Source organism: Rhinoraja longicauda, chromosome 21 (genome assembly GCF_053455715.1).
Source record: "Rhinoraja longicauda isolate Sanriku21f chromosome 21, sRhiLon1.1, whole genome shotgun sequence".
In the NCBI taxonomy this organism is placed as follows: domain Eukaryota; kingdom Metazoa; phylum Chordata; class Chondrichthyes; order Rajiformes; family Arhynchobatidae; genus Rhinoraja; species Rhinoraja longicauda.
In genome coordinates this window covers 13,995,030-14,017,674 of record NC_135973.1, presented here as the reverse complement: position 1 = coordinate 14,017,674, position 22,645 = coordinate 13,995,030, and the positions used below count along the sequence as shown (strand labels likewise).

Genomic DNA, 22,645 nt, shown 5'->3' with positions numbered 1-22,645 from the left:
CTTGTTGCAGTGGTAGGATTTTGTCTTGGAATGATTTTTATCTTTAACCCCATATGTTTTATCCCTCCCTCTTCATTTCCACCCCACCGCCACCACTTTCCAAAATCATATTTTGCTTGGTAGATACATAATTAAATTTACATCTGAAATCACAGCAGACACGAAAGAGAAGGAATTGGTAGATTAGCAGAAATAGTGCTAACAATACATGTAGAAACTTAGAGGGGCTGCAGACTGAGGGGTGGCATATATTTATTTAATTTGGCATGTAACCCAGCTGGAAATTGCTAGCATTGGAAGTGATAGAAAAAAAACCTATTGAATGTTCATCACTTGTTATATGGGAGTCTTTGTTCCGTAAAGGTGGGATGCATTCAAAATTGTGATCTTTGCCCTGATGTCGCTTATGCTCTTGTTACAGAATGGCAATCCTAATATATATGGCGGCAGCAATGCAGCAGCACAAGCCAGGGGCGTGCAACAGCCCCCAGCACAACCTCTTAACTCATCTCAGCCTAATCTTCGCGCTCAAGTGCCTCCTCCATTATTATCCCCTCAGGTACATTAAAACATTAGTGTCTTTTGAACGGTCTCGAACCGAAACGTCACCCATTCCCTCCAGAGATGCTGCCTGGCCCGCAGTTACTCCAGGTTTTTGTGTCTATCTAGTGTGATCTACTCCAAAGACGTACAGGTATGTAGGTTAATTGACTGAGTAAATGTAAAAATTGTCCCTAGTGTGTGTAGGATAGTGTTAATGTGCGGGGATCGCTGGGCGGCGCGGACTCGGTGGGCCGAAGGGCCTGTTTCCGCGCTGTATCTCTAAATCTAAAAAAAATCTTTTCTGACTTCAGGGTTTATTGCTTCTTTTGTTCTGAGAAAATCAGCACCAAATGTTTGGTTGGGTCAAATTTTCTAATCGCTGCTTGGTCTGGCAAGCGAATGTCCTTAATTAGTTATGCTCTGTATTTTTTTTATCTATTGCAAGATGTTCTAATTTATAGAAGAGAAACGTGGGTTTGTAGAGGGAGGAACTGAAGACAAACAGAAAATGTCTAACTTTGTTTATATCAGCCAATTCATGGACGTTAATGATATGGTAGTGCTAGACTTCATTAATCCTGCCAACTGCTCTAATTGACTCCAATAGAGATACTAAGGATGTAATGAATGGACCCATTTTGGAATGTAGTATATTAATTGTCTGGTATCACCAGTTTTCTGATTTTTAAAAAATAATACATTTATATATACTGTAATGTAAGGGCAAAATATACATGGCATGAGCCTTAGTAGCATTAATGTACAGAGGTGACTTGGGGTCCATGTCCATAACTCCCTGAAAGTAGCAACAAAAGTAGATAGAGAGATAAATAAGGCATATGGTATGCTGGCTTTCATTCAACTGCGCATTGCGTATAAGAGTCAGGAAAGCCATGATGCAGCTTCATAGGATTTTGGTTAAACCGTATTTGGAGTATTACATGCTGTTCTGATCGCCCAATACAGGAAGAATCTGGAGGCTTTGAAAAAGGTGCAGATGTTTTCTAGAATGACACCTGGATTAGAGGGCATTAGCTACAGGGAATAGTTGGGCAGACTTGGATTGCTTTCTCTGGAACGCTGGAGGTTGCCGGGGATCTGATAGAAGTATACAAAATTCTGAGAGGCAGTATAGAAGTATATAAGGTAGTCTATTTTTCAGGATGGAAATATCAAATATTGGAGGGATTGCTTTAAGATGACAGGAGCAAAGTTTTGTTAACCTGATGGTGGTGAGTGCCTGGAATGCGTTGCCGTGGGTGGAGTTTGAAGCCAATGCAATAGTGGCATTTAGGAGACTTTTGGAGAAGCACATGGATAGGCATGGAATGGAGGGAAACAGATTAAGTGCAGGCAGGTGGGTTGGTCATGGCATCATGTTCAGCACAGACATTGTGGGCCGAAGGGCTTGTTCCTGTGCTCTACTGTTCTATGTTCGATAAGCAAAAGGGCAGATTAATTTTAGGTCACCTTTAAGGGATATACGTTACCTCAGCCTCTCCGAAGATACAAGTGTGCCAGTATGTGGACTACATGTAGGTTGATGCCCAGGTGTCGCTGTTTGGTAATGTGGTAGCATCACAATAATTTTATGATGCCTGGGATGGTAGATGCAAGCCACTTTAGCTGAGCCACAAGTGTTTTGGGTATAGAGAGAGGAGCAGATGGGGAATTGTAGGGTTCAATTCATTTTTAACATCTATTGATCTCTGAACCAGGCATGTTCCAATTCTATTCAACATTGTGAGCTCTCAAATTTCTTAAAGTCACTAACAGAGAAAGTATGTCTGAATCCAATTAAGAACGAGTCAATTTAAATCCTGCAATCCTTAAAAAAAAATTAAAAAAATTATCTTCCCTTCCAAAAGGTTCCAGCATCATTACTGAAGTATGCAACAGCCAACGGGAGCCTAAACACTGCACTATTGAACTTTGGCCCCCAGCAAGTGGCCATGCTGAACCAGCTCTCCCAGTTGAACCAACTGAATCAGCTTTCGCAGATCTCGCAACTACAGGTAGGGAATAATTTATTGTTTAAATATGTTTTTATAGAAGCTGCCAGGGTCAGTGGGTGACCACCCAACCCACAATTAATTGAGCTTATCGTAGAATGATTTATTTTTTTCCTGAAGATCCTGGGTTCAAACTGTTATCTATGTTAGCTGATCTCATGTGAGGTATCAGTAAGGATGCTGCAGTTGGCCTCTGCACCACTTAGTTCCTCACAATGATTAGTTCCTTTCAATACTATCTGCAGTTAAATTACCTCCTGGTAGTTGTAAGGCAGCTGTTTGTGATACAGGATTTTAGGACAAAGACTACCATTTTGATGTTTCCAATATTACCCTGAATTATTTCATCACATTTATTGTTAACAGATAATGAGGTACATGAGCTGATTTCAGATCAGCGCAGATTTGCATCAAACTAGAATTTTTTGTTTATTACTGCAGAAAATAACCTTGCATCCTCCCAACTCTTCCTGCTTCTATTCCCTGAAGAAAGTAGCAGTGTTTAAATGTAGAGGTGGAAAATGGTCCAATAGAATACCTTTATTCAATCTGCCTTAGGAAGGTTGTCACACAGAAGCCAGTACTTGCCAGACAGGTGTGATTTCTCTGTGTGTATCTTTCTCCCCCTCCACCAAGGGTGAAAGTTGCTCTCCCCTCATTATTGTGTAAATCAAACAGCAATTGTATGGACTGAACTATTGCCTGATCCTTGACAAGTTGAGAATCTGTGTGACAAGCATCATGGAAAGCACTTGGAGAAAAGAACACGGTACTGAAACCTAAGCTGGCAGTCTGTGCAGAGTTGTCCTTCAGATATGCTCATCAGAAGAGATACTAAAGTAAGGTCTGGGTGGATGGGAGCACCTATAATCATAATTACAGTTCCAGGAACACATTTAACAAGGAAGTCCTTAATATTACCACAAAGTACTCTGTTTATACCAGCTTCTTCACTTTCATCACAGATCAGCCCTCTTGGTCCATTTCTGGTGCCCCAGAGTCTCAGTGTAAAGCTGCCAAAATGTCTTCAAGTGGTTCACAATATTTTGGCAACTTTTGTTTGTTGGTTGAAGCTATTTTACATTTTTGATGTCCATTCTTCATATTAGCGACTGCTACAGCAGCAACAGAAGGCACAGAACCAGAGGAACATGTCTGGACCCATGCGTCAGTCTCAAGAACAGGTAACATCTATAAATGTTAGTAACTTTAGAGATATCAATGTGTTGCTGAAATAGGCTGAGACAAATCAGACAGTTTAACCCAGATAAATGTGAAGTGATGTATTTGGGAGTACCACTGATGCTAGGACATATACAATGAATGATCCAACGGAGTATTGGAAATCTGAGGGACCTTGGTGTAGAAATTCAAAGTCCTGAAGAATACGGCATTGATCAATAATGGAGTTAAGAAGGTATGTGTCAAGTTGGCTTTTGTTATTCATGGTTTGGAATATAAGAGCAGAGAAATTATGCTCCAAGTTTACAAACCATTGGTCAGACCTCAGCTGGGATACCGTGCACTTCTAGTCACCACACTAGGGGAAGGATGTGATAGTGCTGGAACGGATATTCACCAGGATAAAGCCTGGAAAGGAACATTTCAGTTGTGAGGAGGGACTCGAGAGGCTGGCTTTGTTTGCCTAGAGCAGAGGAGGTTAAAAAGGGGCATGATTGAGGTATACAGAATTAGGAAGGGTACAGTTAGGGTATATTGTGGGAAACTATTCCCCAAATCAGAGGTGAATATAACTAAAAAATATAGATTTAGGGTAGTGGTTAAAAAATTTAGAGGGAACCTGAGGGGGACCTTTATCGCCCAGAGAGTGGTGAGAACTTAGAATGCACTGCCTGAGAGAGTGGTAGAAACATGCACTGACCACATTTATGATATGTCAAGACAAGCACTTGAATTGTCTTGGCATAGAAGGTTTGTGATTGAAGGTGAGACTAATACCGATGGGTGCCAAATGGTTGCCATGGACATAATAGCCCAAGCGGCCTTTTCCATGCTGTGTGACTGACACTATATAAATGACAAAATTCACGAAGTTTCAGTAAAGCAAGAGAGTTTGCACATTCTCTCTGTAACCGTGTGGGTTTCCTCCAGGTGTTCGGGGTATGTAAGTTAATTGGCCCTCTATAAATTGCCACTGGTGTGTAGGGAATAGATGAGAAAATGGAATAACATAGAACTAGAGAGAACGTGTAATCGATGGTCAACGTGAACTCGATGGGCTATAGGACCTGTTTCCACGCTGTATCTCTCTAAACATCTCCTCAGTCAGGAGTTGGATCATGACCCGAAACATCACCTATCAATGTTCTCCAGAAATGCTGCCTGACCCGTTGAGTTGCTCAGGCACTTTATGTCACTCATCAGGATAACCTGCTCAATATAAATTTTATGATTTAATGTATTAATTCTGGAGTGGCAGTGGGATAGTCATTTGCATTGGTCTTGAGTTGATGGGGTAGCTGGATTAGTCTTGCTTTGGGGGAATAATAGCTGCCCTAAACCCATTGGAAGGTCATTGTTTGTCCTGGTCCTGCACCACTGTGTGGGGAACACGTAAAAACTCAGTGTCCGAAACACTGCTGTGTCTGCTAAGACATGATATAATGAATCCTATTGATGTGCATGGTGGCACGGAATCTTGATTGAAAGCTTCTAGAGAAAATACTTCAGTGATCTCTAATGATCCAGGCTTGAATTGCCCACCGATCAATTCACCATCGGCTTAATTATAAAGAGATGTGGTTACGCTGTAACCGTAGAAGAAAATGTAATTGTGTGGATTTGAGGGTGTTAGTGTTTGTATTGCTGATCTTTAATGTGAGAAGGGGCTAACAGTGATTCCCATTAAATGTGAACTTAACTTTGAAATGTAATTACATTAAATGCATGTTTTTCTTTCCTGTATGTTCAGGCTGCTCGTGTACTCAATATGCAACAGATGCTGCAAAATCCCCGTCAACTGGATTCAAGCCTTCTGAAGCAGCAGTCTTCGTCACAGCAGCAACCAATGCATCAGCCCTCCATGAAGCCCTTCCCGGAGAATCTCATGCCCACTTCCCCTCACGAGCTGCAGACAAAAGAGCCGCCTTCGCTCAACTCGTACAGCAGCTACCCTCTAGGTGGGTTTTCCCAACCCAGCCATGGGCAATCTGAGTCCATGATGTCCGAAACTGCTCACCTTGCCCGTGTATCCTCAAACTGTCCTAATCCCAAAATGCTTCTTCCTGATAACCCAAACCACAGCCTGCTCAGCCCTCCACTCTGTAATGCAAACAGCCACATGCCAGGCTCACCCATGCACCAGCATGCAGGGAGGAAGTTTACCACTCAAGAAAGATCAATGTCAAGAGGTGAATAATCTGTTTTGTGTAACCTTTAGTCTGTAAATGTACCCAGAGGGAAACTGATGGTGTCTTATGAAGTTTAGGCAATTGTTTCCTTTGTAGATTGAACTGGCAACCTTGCAGTTTAGGTGTTCTTTCCTCACTGTGGGCGAGCTTTGGAAATGAGATAAATATGATTAATTCTGGGCTGGTACCAAGGATAAAATGATACAGGATTGTTATGAAAATAAAACCCATTGACAATTGTCTATCTGTGAAGTCTGCATTCAACAGTGCCATCTCAGCTGTGTGGCTCTCCATGACAGAGTGGCTAACGGCCCTTTGTTGCCAATCACTCAGTACTGATGAGCCGGTGTGGATCTAATGGGGAAAAGTCATTATCATTGGTGAAGATAGAGAAGATATTTTCTGTGTGTGTTTTCTTGCCAGGTCTGGGGAGTTGCACTGTGAAAGTTCCATTTTAACATTGTGCAACCGCATCTTCTCTTTGTGGCTTTAATGTAGAATTGACTTGTTTTCTTAGGCTTGAATCCAAACTTGAATGTACCCCTGGATTTCGGCAGTATTGTTAACCTGAAAGAGCCACAATCCCAACAGTCTCGCTTAAAGCAATGGACTGCCCCGGAAAGCCTTCCTATTAATTCCCCTCTAGATCAAAACTCCAGCAAACATGGTAAGGCATGAGTGACGTTTAGATCTAATATTAACGATAGGTCATCATTCATTGGAATAGCCTTGTAGAAAGAGTCTCATGGTTGTTGGATGTTATGTCTAGACTGTAACCTGTGTAAAGTAGCTTTATCTCTCATTCTTATCTGAACTGCTCGCAGTAAATTTAAAAAAAAGTAAGCATTTTTTTCCTCCCTTAGGTGCTACTTCAAGTGGTCTTAGTATTTGTTCTGGAAAGTTGCTTGAAGAATCTCCTTTTGGTCACTTTGACATTTCCATGAAGTCTCTGGCCAGTCCTCCTGGATCTGTTGGAGATGGCTGGCCAAGTGCCAAATCACCCAGTGATAAGCTCTCTAGCAATGTTAATTGGCCACCAGGTAAGATGTGCATTTGTTAAATGGAAGCCCAATTTTAGATGCCAGGTGCTAAAGTGCGATTACTAGACCCAGTTTTGGGATTCAGGCAGCTGAAGCGAAAAGTTATTGCAATTATTTCCCTCAGGATACATTAAACTGCAGGGACACCTTGTGGCGTGGGGTAAGACTGCATGGTGCCTGTATATGTGGGGACACTATCCTTCCTTTCTGTGGCACCCAACTGGAATATCAATCAACTACCAGATACTTGGGTCTACAGTTTCTCATTAATATTTAATTGTTCATACACGTTCAAGTGAACAATCATGTTTAATTCCCACTGGATGTCGATTTGCCTCTTATTTATAGGGTATTTGATCATCTTCACACTGGGGATGAATTGATTCAAAAAATTGTCGTGCATTTTCCCTTTTTCTCATGAGAAAGATGGAGATTAGATAGGCACATTAGCGCATATCTTTTCTCTCTGGCACCTAGATTATATTTGCCACATTGATAAAACTGCAAGCAGTAGAGCAAATTTCCAACCACTTCTCGTATATTTGGTAGGATGAACAAGGGCAGGGCTTACACAGTAAATTATAGGGTCCTGTTTTAGGACAGAGAGACAAAGGGGTTGGAGAGGCTAGATGCGGGAAGATTGTTCCCGATGTTGGGGGAGTCCAGAATCAGGGGTCACAGCTTAAGGAGAAGGGGGAAGTCTTTTAGGACCGAGATGAGAAAACATTTCTTCACACAGAGAGTGGTGAGTCTGTGGAATTCTCTGCCACAGAAGGTAGTTGAGGCCAGTTCATTGGCTATATTTAAGAGGGAGATAGATGTGGCCCTTTTTGCTAAAGGGATCAGGGGGTATGGAGAGAAGGCAGGTACAGGCTACTGAGCTGAATGATCAGCCATGATCATATTGAATGGCGGTGCAGGCTCGAAGGGCCGAATGGCCTACTCCTGCACCTATTTTCTATGTTTCTATGAGAGACCTTGGGGTGCAGGTACATTTTTCAATGAAGGTGGTGACACGGGTAGACAGGGTGGTGAAGAAGGCATTTAGCAGGCGTGCCTCCACCCGTCACAGTATTGAGTACGGTCACATTTGAAGCAGTGTACAATTCCATTCAGTCTGAAATGGGAAGGATGCAATTAATCTGGAAAGGGTGCAAAAAAGATTTACCAGGATGTTACTGGGTCTGGGGGGGGGGGGTTGAGTTAAAAGGAGAAGTTGGATAAGCTAAGCCTTTTTTCCCTGGAGCACAAGAGGCCGAGGGATGATCCTACAAAGGAATATAAAATCCTGAGGGGCTTAAACCAGTGAATAGTTTGTCTTTTCCGTAGGAGAGGGGAGTCTAAAACTACAGGGCACAGGTTTAAAGTGAGAGGGAAAAGATGTAAAAGGGACCAGAGGGGCAACGGGTAGTGCGTATATGGAACGTTGCCAGAGGCAGGGCTCCTGCGGTCCTTGAAAGTCCTGGAATTTGAAACTCTGTTTTTCAAGGCCTTAAGTCCTTGGATTTATCATAGGGTCTCTCTTTCCCCTCTCTCTCTCTCTCCCCCCTCCCCTCTCTCTCCCCCTCCCCTCTCTCTCTCTCTCTCTCTCTCCCCCTCCCCTCTCTCTCCCCTCCCCTCTCTCTCCCCCTCCCCTCTCTCTCCCCCTCCCCTCTCTCTCCCCCTCCCCCTCTCTCTCCCCCTCCCCTCTCTCTCTCCCCCTCCCCTCTCTCTCTCCCCCTCCCCTCTCTCTCCCGCTCCCCTCTCTCTCCCGCTCCCCTCTCTCTCCCGCTCCCCTCTCTCTCCCGCTCCCCTCTCTCTCCCGCTCCCCTCTCTCTCCCGCTCCCCTCTCTCTCCCGCTCCCCTCTCTCTCCCGCTCCCCTCTCTCTCCCGCTCCCCTCTCTCTCCCGCTCCCCTCTCTCTCCCGCTCCCCTCTCTCTCCCGCTCCCCTCTCTCTCCCGCTCCCCTCTCTCTCCCCTCCCCTCTCTCTCCCCCTCCCCTCTCTCTCTCCCCCTCCCCTCTCTCTCTCCCCCTCCTCTCTCTCTCCCCCTCCCCTCTCTCTCCCGCTCCCCTCTCTCTCCCGCTCCCCTCTCTCTCCCGCTCCCCTCTCTCTCCCGCTCCCCTCTCTCTCCCGCTCCCCTCTCTCTCCCGCTCCCCTCTCTCTCCCGCTCCCCTCTCTCTCCCCTCCCCTCTCTCTCCCCCTCCCCTCTCTCTCCCCCTCCCCTCTCTCTCCCCCTCCCCTCTCTCTCCCCCTCCCCTCTCTCTCCCCCTCCCCTCTCTCTCCCCCTCCCCTCTCTCTCCCCCTCCCCTCTCTCTCCCCCTCCCCTCTCTCTCCCCCTCCTCTCTCTCCCTCTCTCCCCCTCCCTCTCTCTCCCTCTCTCCCCCTCCCTCTCTCTCCCCTCCCCTCTCTCTCCCCCTCCCTCTCTCCTCTCTCCCTCCTCTCTCTCTCTCCCTCCCCCCTCCTCTCCCTCTCTCTCCCCCTCCCTCTCTCTCTCCCCCTCCCTCTCTCTCTCCCCCTCCCTCTCTCTCTCCCCTCCCTCTCTCTCTCCCTCTCTCTCCCCTCCCCTCTCTCTCTCCTCCCCCTCTCTCTCTCCTCCCCCTCTCTCTCTCCTCCCCCTCTCTCTCTCCTCCCCCTCTCTCTCCTCCCCCCTCTCTCTCCTCCCCCCTCTCTCTCCTCCCCCTCTCTCTCCTCCCCCCTCTCTCTCCTCCCCCCTCTCTCTCCTCCCCCCCCTCTCTCTCCTCCCCCCCTCTCTCTCCTCCCCCTCTCTCCTCCCCCCTCTCTCTCCTCCCCCCTCTCTCTCTCCTCCCCCCTCTCTCTCTCCTCCTCCCCTCTCTCTCCCCTCCCCCCCTCTCTCCTCCCCTCTCTCTCTCCTCCCCCCCTCTCTCTCTCTCTCCCAGCACCAGTGACATCTGCGCCGCTCCTCCACTCCCCCTCTCTCTCTCCTCCCCCCCTCTCTCTCTCTCTCCCAGCACCAGTGACATCTGCGCCGCTCCTCCACTCTCTTCCCCGGCCCCGTCTCCCTCTTGCCCAGCGAAATAAGAACAAGCACAAGTGTTGTAGTTGTTGTTCAGAAGCACCGCCTCGGTGAGCAGCGGCAGCGAGGAGGAGTTTGTTGTTTACGAGGGGGCGCTGCGATCTCTCGCCTTGCCCCTCTGCTCTCCGGTGAACCTTCGCCGGCAGCTTCTGCCTCCAGTCCCTGCAGCTGCCGACGCGGCTCCACAGCTCCGGGACAAGTTAAAGAGTCGGGGAGAGTCGAGGGGAACTCGTCATCGTTTTTACTAATTAACCATATATACACCAAATTAACAATTTTGAAAACAGTATTTTCTTACCTATACAGAGAAAAACGGGGGGAAAACACCAATGTTTGCTGGATTTTGGTCCTTGAAAATGGGATTTTTGGACCTTAAGTCCTTGAAAAGTCCTTGAATTTATAGCTGTTCCAAGTTTACGAACCATGTAGTCAGCATTCCGTTCTGAGGAACCCACGCCATTTGAGTATGTTTCCCAACTATGCTACTCTCTGAATACTGAAAGTCATTGTGTTTGGTTCTTGCATTTAGAATTTCGTCCTGGTGAGCCGTGGAAAGGTTATCAAAACATTGACCCTGAAACTGACCCTTACGTCACGCCTGGCAGTGTAATGACCAATCTGTCGATCGCTACTGCCCGGGATCTTGACCTCCTCAGGGACAGGAATAATAGTAAGTATGATTCTCATTCTGTTCTTTCAGTTGAAGGTATTTTGTAAATTGTTTGTCTAGAAGTGTAGTCATTGTTAAAATGTAGGACACTTGATAGCCTACTTCTGAAATAACAGCCAAAGCAAGCAGGAAATCCGTTCAGGTGATATTGGTTGAAGACTAATATTGGCCAGGACACCAAACTTACCAACCTGGGATGGCAGATAGAGCTTCAGTTTGTAAATACTGCACCCAGACCACTCTGCCAACTAATCCACATTAGTATATATGCTCCACCCCCAGCCACGGTGGCTGTCTCATCTGAAAGATATCACGTGTTAAAGATAGCATTTACCACAATGGGCTGTCCCTGGGTACTGCAGTGAATTATCAATCAAGATTACGCTGTTGAGTTTCAAAACCGAGACTTCAATCTAACAACTACCAACAAGCCAAACTTCCTCCCAATTGAACCACGTCTAATGCTAATACATATGGAGGCATCTGCCCTAAATATGACCATTCAGTACAGACATGACACTTAAAATAATAAGTTAATGGGCTGTGGGATCACTGAAAGACCAGCATTTATTGCTTATTTCTAATTGCCCTGGTGGGGATGATCTACCTTATTGAACCTAATGGTGAATTATTTACAATTCAAGATGATGTATGTTTTCAAGAGTGGTGATGTTTTCTTACAACTATGACTCTTGTTCTTAGTGGTAGTGGTCATGAGTTTGGAACAACCGTCAGAGTAGCCTAGATAAGTAACTGAAGTATATTTTGTGGACATTATCACTAGCACATAGTGGCAGCGTAAAGAGGGAATGATTGTTTGGGGTGATAGTTTGGGTACTAATGAAATAGGCTGCATTGCCTTCAATGGTGCAAGGCTTCTCCTGTGTTGTTGGAGCTGCATTTGTCCACACAACTAAAAAATACTCCATTTGTATCCTCTGGAAAAATTGGTCACATTTCTCTTTATATTTTGTTGTATTACCAGCCAGAAGTGTGGTTTAACCCATGCATTCCTTCCATCTTAGAATGTGTTTTTAAATAATTTGTGCCTGAAGCTCCCAGCAAATCATTGATGCGTCCCTTTGTGTGTCTTCAGTAGGGTCATCCTCATCTATGAACACCACGCTGCCTTCAACTAGTGCCTGGTCCCTTGGTGGTGCCTCCAGCTACAGTAGTTCCCTCAGCAGTACAGCACAAAGCACTCCAGGTAGGAATCCAAGTATCCAAAACCTAATAAAAATTATTCGCCAATTACATCTGTCTGCAAAGCCTTTCATGAAGGCTTCTTCTTCCCATTGTATTACTCCTGCAGCATGTGACTGTAGATGAAACAGCTCTTGCTTTGATTGGGGGTGGGGTGGGGGGGAAGGGGGAATATGATAAGAAATAAGGATTGTCTCAAGGATTGTCTTACATCCTTATAAGAAATAAGGATTGGCCCATTAGTCCGAGAAAATTATTGCACCCAGTAACCATCTGCTGGGAAGTGGTGAGAACTGCCCAGCACCAGATCCTCCTCTTGTAAGAGATCTATCGATCCCTTACCAAAATAACTTGATGTCTCTCACAGCCCTATTGTAACCTACCTTCAGCTGATACGGGGGTGGGATCACTTAGCAAATTCTGAAGTTAAATCGTTGTGTTTTTAAAATTCAGGATATGTAGACCTGGTAACTCTCATTGCAGCCTGTTTGCAGTGACTCTACATAGACTTGGAGGCATTGGTTTTGTCTTTTTGCACTATTATTGTTTGGTTTTGTATGTGTATTTTTTTCCTTTATTATATTGTTTTGAGAGTACTATGTTTTTGCATATTCTGTGGTGCTAATGCAAGTAAGAATTTCATTATTCTCGCTGGGACATATGACAAGAAAACTCTTGACTTTTGACACTCGTGTGTGTGTGTGAGAAATGTAGCAATTAAATGTTGATGGTTTACCTGTGCTTCCCTTTCCCAGCCAGAATTGGTGACCCCAAATCCACCTGGTCTCCTGGGCCAATTACCAACGCTTCCCTTGCTCACGAACTGTGGAAAGTCCCCCTGCCACCCAAAAACACTACCGCTCCGTCCCGCCCACCTCCAGGGCTGACCAATCAGAAGCCTTCGTCCTCATGGGGCAACAGCTCGCTGCGCATGGGTGGAGGATGGGGGACTTCAGACTCCAGATACAACCCTGGTAAGAAGCACTATCAGTGCAACGATCTGCTGGGCCTACAAGGCCAGTCAACTAATTGAGTCATCCGTTAATGTTCCAGCAGAATATCTCAATTCCCCAGCTTCTTGTTATTTCTCTTTACTCCCAACTCAGACCTGCAATTTTAACGGCCAGTAGCTTGTGCAAGTATTGCAATTGAACCTAATCCTGCCTGTGTCCACTGTACCAGCAGGTGTATTTCCCAGCAGGGTAGCAGCTGGAGGATCAGAAATACCTTTGCCTAGAATTGGGAAGCTTAAACCGATCTTTAAAAACGTGGGTCCATGTAGTTATGTGTTGCTCGGCATCATAGCAGACTATCTGTAAGTCAGTAAATCCCCATCGACTGAGGCTTCAATACACGTGAAGAATAATGCTTGTTTTTTCAAACCTGGTACAGTAAAACTCCTGTAATCGGGCCGCTGGGAGTAATGGTGATGAAGACTAGCAGTAATGGTGATGAATACTAGCTGATTTTCCAGATTATCAAATTAGACGTATTAATACCCAAACCAAATTTAACTTCACTGTGCAGATAGTTCTGCTATAACACGATAATTGCATTCCTAAGAAATCTCATGTTGTAGAAAATCGCATCATAAAACTATTGTGACGGGAAAAGGTGGTTGGGGCGAGAGAGTTTCAGACTTGCAATAACAATGTTATTCCTCATGATTTTCAAAAACAACGGTCAGGTTAATAGCTGTAAGTCTTGTTACTGCAGTGTAAAAATACTGAAGACTGTGTGATAGTGTTTAATAGAGTTTGGATGCACAAGTGTAAATAGAAGCAATTCTTGTCAATTTCTTTGGCCTCCTGTGGTGCATCTGACAGACTGTTCTTAAGAGGTGTTTTTGTCTGATTACTGTGCAGAGGGAGGTGTTAGATGGAAATTATTTATATTCTCGAGACTCTTTTCCCAAGACAGCTATTTTCTATGCTTGTCAATTCCTGAAGTAGCTTTTTAAGTGGTTCTTCAGTCACACTATAATTATATATATAGATTAATAATAATAGTCACATAATAACCAATTCAGCCCACGTAATACAGATTTGTGTCACAAAATCATGCTGTTGTAACAGAACTACCATGTGTTAACATATTACACTGTACTATGATACATTTCCCAGTCAACCCAGTGAGTTTTAAAGGAGAGTGAAATGTACAAGCACTTCAGATCCTGGCTCTGTCCACTAACCTGCCCACATTCCTGAAACCTAGTCTTCTGGACCCCAGCCCCAGCTGCAAACCCAGCTCATAATCTGGAGCCTGTACCTGGCGGTAGACCTCGCTCACACTCCTGACCCCAAATCACATTCCAGACTAATGAGGGAACCAGATGTTGGACCATCAGGATTCCTGAACAATCGGATATCAAATTATCTAAATTTTACAGTACTAAGATTTTTCACTTGTGAAAACTCCTTTACATCCTTCAACCTTGTAAAGATTTCTGTCTTTCATCCCGCGTTTTTCCCAATTTCTATACACTGATGTATCGCAAATGTTGGGGGTGGAGGAGGTTTGTTTTAATTTCTCTTTTGCGAGATGTAGTGTGCAGAGGGTGAGGATTTCAGATTAATCATTGTGACGAACTTTCACTCTGCAGTTGTTGGTTGGGTTTATACATTGTACAAATCCATATCTAACTGTTGAGAAACTTGATGGGTGGCCACCTTGATTCCGTTCCCCCGCACCCTCTCCCCAATAACTCGACAGGTTTACTTGCCCTCCCCACCCTCCACCCCTAATAACGCCCAGGTTTTGTTTCTCGTGCTTCTCTGAAAAACACAAGTCTGATTTCCAGACTCAATTTAAACTTACTGGGTTCACAGGAAAATGATTCCACTGTGTAACAGCTAAACAAAATGGATGACATTCAACAGTCTGGAAAATCTATAGTCCAACATTGTCTGAAGTCCCTAGCATGTCGCATTAACAGAGCTTCACAGTATACTGAGTCCATCTTACTGCCAACTGTTGATTTCAAATGCATTTTTAGGTATGTGAAGAGGAGAAAAATAGTCAAGGCAAATGTGGATCCTGTGAAGACAGAAGCAGGGGAATTTATTATGGGGAACAAGGAAATGGCAGACGAGTTGAACCGGTACTTTGGATCTGTCTTCACCAAGGAAGATACAAACAATCTCCCAGATGTTCGAGTGGCCAGAGATCCTAGGGTGACGGAGGAACTAAAGGAAATTCACATTAGGCAGGAAATGGTGTTGGGTAGACTGATGGGACTGAAGGCTGATAAATCCCCAGGGCCTGATGGTCTGCATCCCAGGGTACTTAAGGAGGTGGCTCTAGAAATTGTGGACACATTGGTGATCATTTTCCAATGTTCTATAAATTCAGGATCAGTTCCTGTGGACTGGAGAGTAGCTAATGTTATCCCACTTTTTAAGAAAGGAGGGAGAGAGAAAACGGGAAATTATAGACCAGTTAGTCTGACATCAGTGGTGGGGAAGATGCTGGAGTCAATTATAAAAGACGAAATTGCGGAGCATTTGGATAGCAGTAACAGGATCGTTCCGAGTCAGCATGGATTTACGAAGGGGAAATCATGCTTGACTAATCTTCTGGAATTTTTTGAGGATGTAACTCGGAAAATTGACATGGGAGAGCCGGTGGATGTGGTGTACCTCGACTTTCAGAAAGCCTTCGACAACATCCCACATGAGATTAGTGGGCAAAATTAGAGCACATGGTATTGGGGGTAGGGTACTGACATGGATAGAAAATTGGTTGGCAGACAGAAAGCAAAGAGTGGGGATAAATGGGTCCCTTTCAGAATGGCAGGCAGTGACTAGTGGGGTACCGCAAGGCTCGGTGCTGGGACCGCAGCTATTTACAATATACATTAATGACTTGGATGAAGGGATTAAAAGTACCATTAGCAAATTTGCAGATAACACAAAGCTGTGTGGCAGTGTGAACTGTGAGGAAGATACTATGAGGTTGCAGGGTGACTTGGACAGGTTGTGTGAGTGGGCGGATGCATGGCAGGTGCAGTTTAATGTGGATGTGTGAGGTTATCCACTTTGGTGGTAAGAATAGGAAGGCAGATTATTATCTGAATGGTGTCAAGTTAGGAAAAGGGGACGTACAACGAGATCTGGGTGTCCTAGTGCATCAGTCACCGAATGGAAGCATGCAGGTACAGCAGGCAGTGAAGAAAGCCAATGAATGTTGGCCTTCATAACAAGAGGAGTTGAGTATAGGAGCAAAGAGGTCATTCTGCAGTTGTACAGGGCCCTAGTGAGACCGCACCTGGAATACTGTGTGCAGTTTTGATCTCCAGATTTGGGGAAGAATATTCTTGCTATTGAGGGCATGCAGTGTAGTTTTACTAGGTTAATTCCCGGAATGGTGGGACTGTCATATGTTGAAAGACTGGAGCAACTAGGCTTGTATACACTGGAATTTAGAAGGATGAGAGGGGATCTTATCGAAACATATAAGATTATTAAGGGGTTGGACACGTTAGAGGCAGGAAACATGTTCCCAATGTTGGGGGAGTCCAGAACCAGGGGCCACAGTTTAAGGATAAGGGGTAGGCCATTTAGAACGGAGATGAGGAAAAACATTTTCAGTCAGAGGGTTGTAAATCTGTGGAATTCTTTGCCTCAGAAGGTAATGGAGGCCAATTCTCTGAATGCATTCAAGAGAGAGCTAGATAGAGCTCTTAAGGATAGCAGAGTCAGGGGGTATGGGGATAGGGCCGGAACGGGGTACTGAGTGAGAATGATCAGCCATGATCACATTGAATGGTGGTGCTGGCTCGAAGGGCCGAATGGCCTACTCCTGCGTCTATTGTCTATTTTGACCAATGCTGGTTTTAGTTACGAGTGTGAGTGATGTGTCATGGCTGGGCAGCAGATCAGGAGTGATGCATCTTGTTAACTGCATCCTCTTGTTGGTTTTGCTCCAGGTCCTAGCTGGGGCGACATCAGCTCAGGGAGAATAACAAATTGGCTTGTTCTCAAGAACCTCACGCCTCAGGTGAGTAAGTGTATCAATATCAAGCAATGGTCCAGTTGTCCTGTACAGACTAACACAATCGTCAGTGCCACCATTGTTTTGACGGAGAGGCTGAACAGATTACAGCTGCACAGGATTCCTGGCTCACCATTAAGAAAATGCACATGAAACACCTGTCTGCAACTTGTGAAATGACAGGATTGCACATTCTAGATGTACTCCAGAGAACCCCAGATGCTGGTTTACAAAAAAGGACCTGGAGTAATGCAAAGTCCTGGAGTAACTCAATGGGTCAAGCAACATCTCTGGAGAACGTAGGTGATGTTATGGGTCGTGATCCTTCAGACTGATTGTTGGAGGAGGTGAAGAAAGCTGGGAGAGAGGAGAGGCAGGACAAAATATGGCAGGTTATAGGTAGGCAGGCAAGGAGGTTTTTGATAGGCAGATGGTTGGAACAAAGTCCAGAGATTAAAACTGAAGGGTTGAGACTAAAGGATTGAAGAGTTGCAAATTGTGAAGCCAGAGGAAGAAATGTGGATGGAGCGGGAGGGGGTGGGAGGTGATGAGAGAAATAGGTGTTATTCAGGTGGAGCACAAGGCAGGAGAAGGGAAAAGGAGGGTGCGGAGGCAGAGAGAAGGGGGTGGGGGGGCATTGTATGGGTTACCTAAAATTGGAGAATTCAATGTTCATACCATTGGTTTGTAAGCCAGTCGTAGAATATGAGGTGCAGTTCCTCCAGTTTGCGAGTGGCCTTACTCTGGCAATGGAGGGGGCCAAGGACAGAATGGTCACTGTGGGAATGGGAAGGGGATTTAAAATGATTAGCAATCAGGATATCCAGTAGGCCTTAGCGAACAAACCCAAGTGTTCAGCGAAATGGTCACCGAGTCTGTGCTTGGTCTCACTGATGTACTGGAGGCCACATTACAAACATCACATGCAGTAGATGAGGTTAGAGAGGATGTGTGTAAACCTCTGTATTACCTAGAAGGACTACTGAGGTCCTTGAATGGAGGCAAGGGAGGAGGTATATGGACAGTGTTACATCTCCTGCAGTTGCAGGGGAAAGTACCTGGGGAGGTGGTGGTTTGGGTGGGAAGGAATGTAAATCAAGGAGTTGTGGGGGGAGCAGTCTCTGCAGAAGGCAGAATGGGGTGGAGATGTGAAGATGTGACTGGTAGTGGGATCACGTTGGAGGTGACGGAAATGTCTGAAGATGATGTGTTGGATGTGGAAAGTGAGGACCAGGGAACTCTATCCTTGTTCTGTCTAGAGGGAGGAGAGCGAGAGAGGAACCATGGGGCAAAGTGAAGACTTGGATGAGGGATCCCTCTGTGACAGCAGGGGAGAAACCAAGTTTACTAAAGAAAAAGAACATCTCGGATGTCCTAGAATGGAAAGCCTTAGCTTGGAAGCAGATGTGGCAAATACGGAGTAGGGAATACCGTCTTTGCAAGAGGTTCGTCTCGGTAACTGGGGGTCGGTAGCTTTGCAGTAGACGTCGGTCGATAGTTTATCCCCTGTGATGGAGATCAAGGAAGGGGAGGGAAGTGTCAGACATAGATCCGGTGAATTTGAAGACGGAGTGGAAGTCAGAGGTGAAGTTAATAAAATCATCGAGTTCTACATAGCTGCAGGATGTAGCCCCAATGCAGTTGTCGATGTAACAGAGAATGAGTTGGGGGATGGTGCTAGTGTACGCCCGGAGCAGAGACTGTTCGACATAACCAACAAAAAGCCAATTGCTTTCTCTGGAGTCCATGTACATTGCAGCTGGCATTGCAAGCATCATAGCAATTTATAAACATTCCGCTTTTAAGTCTTCAATCTATCCATACCATTATCTATTACCATCTCCCTCCCACTACCCCAAAGGCATGGCATTATTACTAAGAGCAGTTTCACACACATTATTACTTTGTCCAGATGGCCTTATGTAATTCGACACACACATTGCCAACTATCCAGTCATGCCTAACTGGAATGTTTTCCAGGTCAATAGGTAGCCGGATGCCTGGCTGATTAGATTATTTCTCCAGCCCATTAGACTCAACTTGCACAGGTTAATGGAAACTATGTGCAGCTCATTATCACTGCGTGCAGCTCAGTATAATACGTGTGAGCCCTTGCGGTGTAATCTGAACACGATACAGACCTCACAGCATATTAAACTTCTCGGTGAACCAGGTAATTGATTTTATCTTCTGCTTAGGAAGCTGCTCTTCACACTTTCTATGTTTTAAACCTCATCCCTCATGTTGGCATGTCTTCTAGGATACTGAGTCCAGCTTTGTTTACAGTTCTGGTTTCCCTCCATCAGGGCAGCCGTGCTTTCAGCTGCCTAATTCCCTCCATAAACCCCTCCATATCTTTATTTTAAGACCTATCTTAAACCTATTTGTTTTTTACTTTATGGCCTACTCTTTTTGTGGTGCCATGTGGATTTTTAATCATTCCTGTGAATCACCTAGGGAGGTTTTTGCTGTATTAAAGCACCATACAAATACAAGTTGTTGTCTGTCTGCAGGTCTGCATTAATCTTGCTGATTTGTCTCTTGCTGTATCTTTAATCTTCAGATTGATGGCTCCACCTTGCGTACACTGTGCATGCAGCACGGCCCACTAATAACATTCCACCTTAACCTGCCCCATGGAAATGCTTTGGTCTGTTACAGCTCGAAAGAAGAGGCAGCCAAGGCACAGAAATCTCTGCACATGTAAGTTGGACCTGAGCTGGATGAACAGGCTTGTGGTGGGATTTTGTTATCCCTCCAAAAAGGGAAAGGGATTTGTAAACCACATAAATTTGCTTGCAAAGCAAGAATTTTGAACCTTGATCTGAGCAGGCTGTGGGTTTGTAATCATGTGGTAGATTTTTGTAAATGTATTTATATAGTGCAGGAGCCCACATTTGCTGCAGAGCTACTGCCTATCCACAAAACTATTTATTCACTGCCTAATGTTTCGCTCTGTCCTGTCCAGAGAATTATTTTTAACAATACTTACTTCCTTCAAAATCAGTAAAATATATGGGAGATGAAAGAAATGTATACTGCTTGTCGCCAAATTACAGGAAGGATGTGGTAGTACTTGAGAGGGTAAGAAGATTTGCATGGAGAGTTTTTACTGAGGAGATTTGAGGTATTCAGGAGTTGTCTTGTTTGAAACTACATTAAGGTATTCATTTTCTCCAAGCTCATTGCCATACGATTTACTTTCTCTTAAGAGTCACTGCAATGTTGTCAGTGCTTTATTTTTAGCTATGTTATCTTCCCTTTTAAACTCCAAACATAGATCAATCTGGCCATCAACCTACTACCTCACACTTCCCCATTCTCATGCCTTTGAACATGTAACCCGTCATGAGTGTCGATCTCAGCCTGGCTTCTGTCGTTGTGAAGCTCTGAGACAACTCTGCTTAATTGGATGAGTTGTGCATTGTGTGGTATTGTCTTGCTCTCTTACTGGCTGACCAGCTGTGGAAAGGCCAGAGATAACTCCAGTACTGGATTTACAAGTTTTAGTTTATTTTAGAGATACAGTGCGGAAACAGGCCCTTTGGCCCACTGAGCCTGTGCCGCCCAGCGATCCCTGCATATTAACACTATTCTTCCCTCACTAGGGACAATTTACAATTATACCAAACCCGTATGTCTTTGGATTATGAGAGGAAACTGTTTTTTTGGTCTACCTGATTGCTTTTCTTTTTGACTTTCAGGTGTGTTTTAGGGAACACTACCATTCTTGCTGAGTTTGCCAGTGAAGACGAGATTAATCGCTTCTTTGCACAAGGCCAGTCATTGACGTCCTCTCTAGGCTGGCAGTCTCTGGGATCCAGCCAGAACCGTATTGCATCCATCGACAGTTCCCACCCGTTCTCAAACCGCAATGATCTCAATCACTGGAATGGGGCTGGGCTGTCGGGAACTGGTGGTGATCTCCATGGCACTTCACTCTGGGGCACTCCCAATTATTCCACTAGCCTATGGGGAACCCCGAGCAGCAACGATATGCGGGGAATCGGCAGCCACTCCCCCATCAATGCTTTCCTTCCCGTTGATCATCTTGGAGGTGGAGAGTCCATTTAAACTTTACTCATGACTCAAACTGTGACCTCGACATGAAAAGCAGCACTAATCGGACTTTTCACCTACAACACGAGAGAGAGAGACGGAGAAAAGGGGTCACCTGTGGAAATGTTCCGTTCTGCACCTTTATTTCCACTTTCTTTTAGCCCAGAACATATCAGTTTTAATACTTGAATCATGCAGGTCAATAGTTTAAAAAATGTGAAAAGTATATATTTATACTTCCAGATAGTGCTATCCATTAAAAAAAACTGCTTCAAATGAGCTAGTTGTGTGCACTCATCATGTTTATTCCTTAAATTCCCAAACTATTTTGAGTTTGGTGATGTTGGGAGTGTGAAATCTGCACTGAGATTAGTCTCCCTGTCCAATTGGCAATAGGGCGGGGGGTGGGGGACGGGGTGGAGGGTGGAGAGGGTAGTTCAAGTGTAAATGTTTACTCAAATGTTCTTTTAGCAAGGAAATGGCAAAAAAGGTGTGCTCTTTAATATGCCTTGACATGTACTTACCATAACGTGGTATTGTAGAGCAAAGTTATCATACTGATCTTGCAGTTTCAAAAAGAAGTATTGCACCAACCTGTTTCTTTCAAAAACATTTTAATAAGATTAAAGAAAACCTGAAGAATTTAATCTCTACAGTGTGACACTGTGGCAGTAGCTGTGACTTGCAACCCCACCCTGCAAGCCAGGAGGGTACAGCACTTTCAATAGAGCTTTCATTTTTTTTGGAGGAGCCCTGGTTGTGCCCTCTTGTTTACAGACTTTTGAGGGGAAATGTTTACTCTTCCATCATTAATAAAAATGATTTTTTTTTAATTAAAAAAATTGCAGATGAAGATGTTCTATCTCTGGGAATATTGAACAGTGTTTTGACCATGTTCTTTTTTTTCTATTCCTCTATATCCTGAAACGAGAAAGAGCATGGTTCTCAGGAAATAGTTCCCTCCCCCTCTCCCTCTTTCCCATGTTAGAGACTTCTGGTAGTTTTGTGTAGGACCCCCTCTCCAAACTTTTAGCACTGAATTAAACTGCTCTAAAATTACCTTTGTTTTATTTTTGCCAAGTTAACTGCTTAAAGCCGGATTTTCCAGCTATTGCTTTGAAATTGCTGTCATTTTATGGTGAGTGAAGGTGAATTTTGCTGACAGGTTGTAGTATATATACCTTATTTCCAACACCCTCTTCCTTTATATTCCCATTATCGAGTGGCTAAATGTATTTTGCTATTGTGACTGTCCAATTGACTGTTGTACTTAAAAAACAAATTGGCTGAGATCTGTAACTATGCACACTGAAACCAATTTTGGTGGTTCACAGAATCACTCTCATCCCCGTAAGAGGCCGTTTTAATGTTAGAATTTGCTTATGAGAAAAGTTCAACAGAAAATGAGTTATTTTACACTTTGGTTTTGTCGCAAAATGTATTTGTTCAGTGGAGACAAACCAGGACACAATTTTAACACTGCAGACTTGCCACCATTTCATTGCCTTCATTATAACTGTCTGTTGGAAGATGCAAACAAGTCAGTGGCTTTTTAACTGTTTACAAATAGAATGTGATTGTAAAATGTATAATTTGGTTGTGTTGAATTATGAAGTTACTTCAAATATTAATAAATCATGACGTTTTTGGCTGCTCAGCATTTCTATCCCTACCCTTCCGTTGTTTCTTTTGGTGTTGTGATTTGTCACTGGATGATTGTTGACCCCCCCCCCCCCCCTTT

The 22,645-nt window shown here is 44.5% G+C and overlaps 1 protein-coding gene across 4 annotated transcripts in view; it reads left to right on the top strand.

Moving 5' to 3' along the window:
* LOC144603947 (trinucleotide repeat-containing gene 6A protein-like) overlaps positions 1-22,556 on the top strand; it is a 94,623-nt gene extending 72,067 nt beyond the window's left edge. For all 4 annotated transcript variants that reach the window (XM_078417801.1, XM_078417799.1, XM_078417800.1 and 1 more), the window contains 12 exons: positions 422-559; positions 2,412-2,558; positions 3,665-3,739; positions 5,488-5,926; positions 6,444-6,593; positions 6,790-6,966; positions 10,510-10,650; positions 11,747-11,857; positions 12,609-12,827; positions 16,781-16,851; positions 19,409-19,548; positions 20,550-22,556. In XM_078417801.1, coding sequence (XP_078273927.1) covers positions 422-559; positions 2,412-2,558; positions 3,665-3,739; positions 5,488-5,926; positions 6,444-6,593; positions 6,790-6,966; positions 10,510-10,650; positions 11,747-11,857; positions 12,609-12,827; positions 16,781-16,851; positions 19,409-19,548; positions 20,550-20,919 — 2,178 coding nt within the window. In that variant the 3' untranslated portion in view covers positions 20,920-22,556. The remainder of the gene's footprint in view (positions 1-421; positions 560-2,411; positions 2,559-3,664; positions 3,740-5,487; positions 5,927-6,443; positions 6,594-6,789; positions 6,967-10,509; positions 10,651-11,746; positions 11,858-12,608; positions 12,828-16,780; positions 16,852-19,408; positions 19,549-20,549) is intronic.
* The last annotated feature ends 89 nt before the right edge of the window (positions 22,557-22,645 follow it).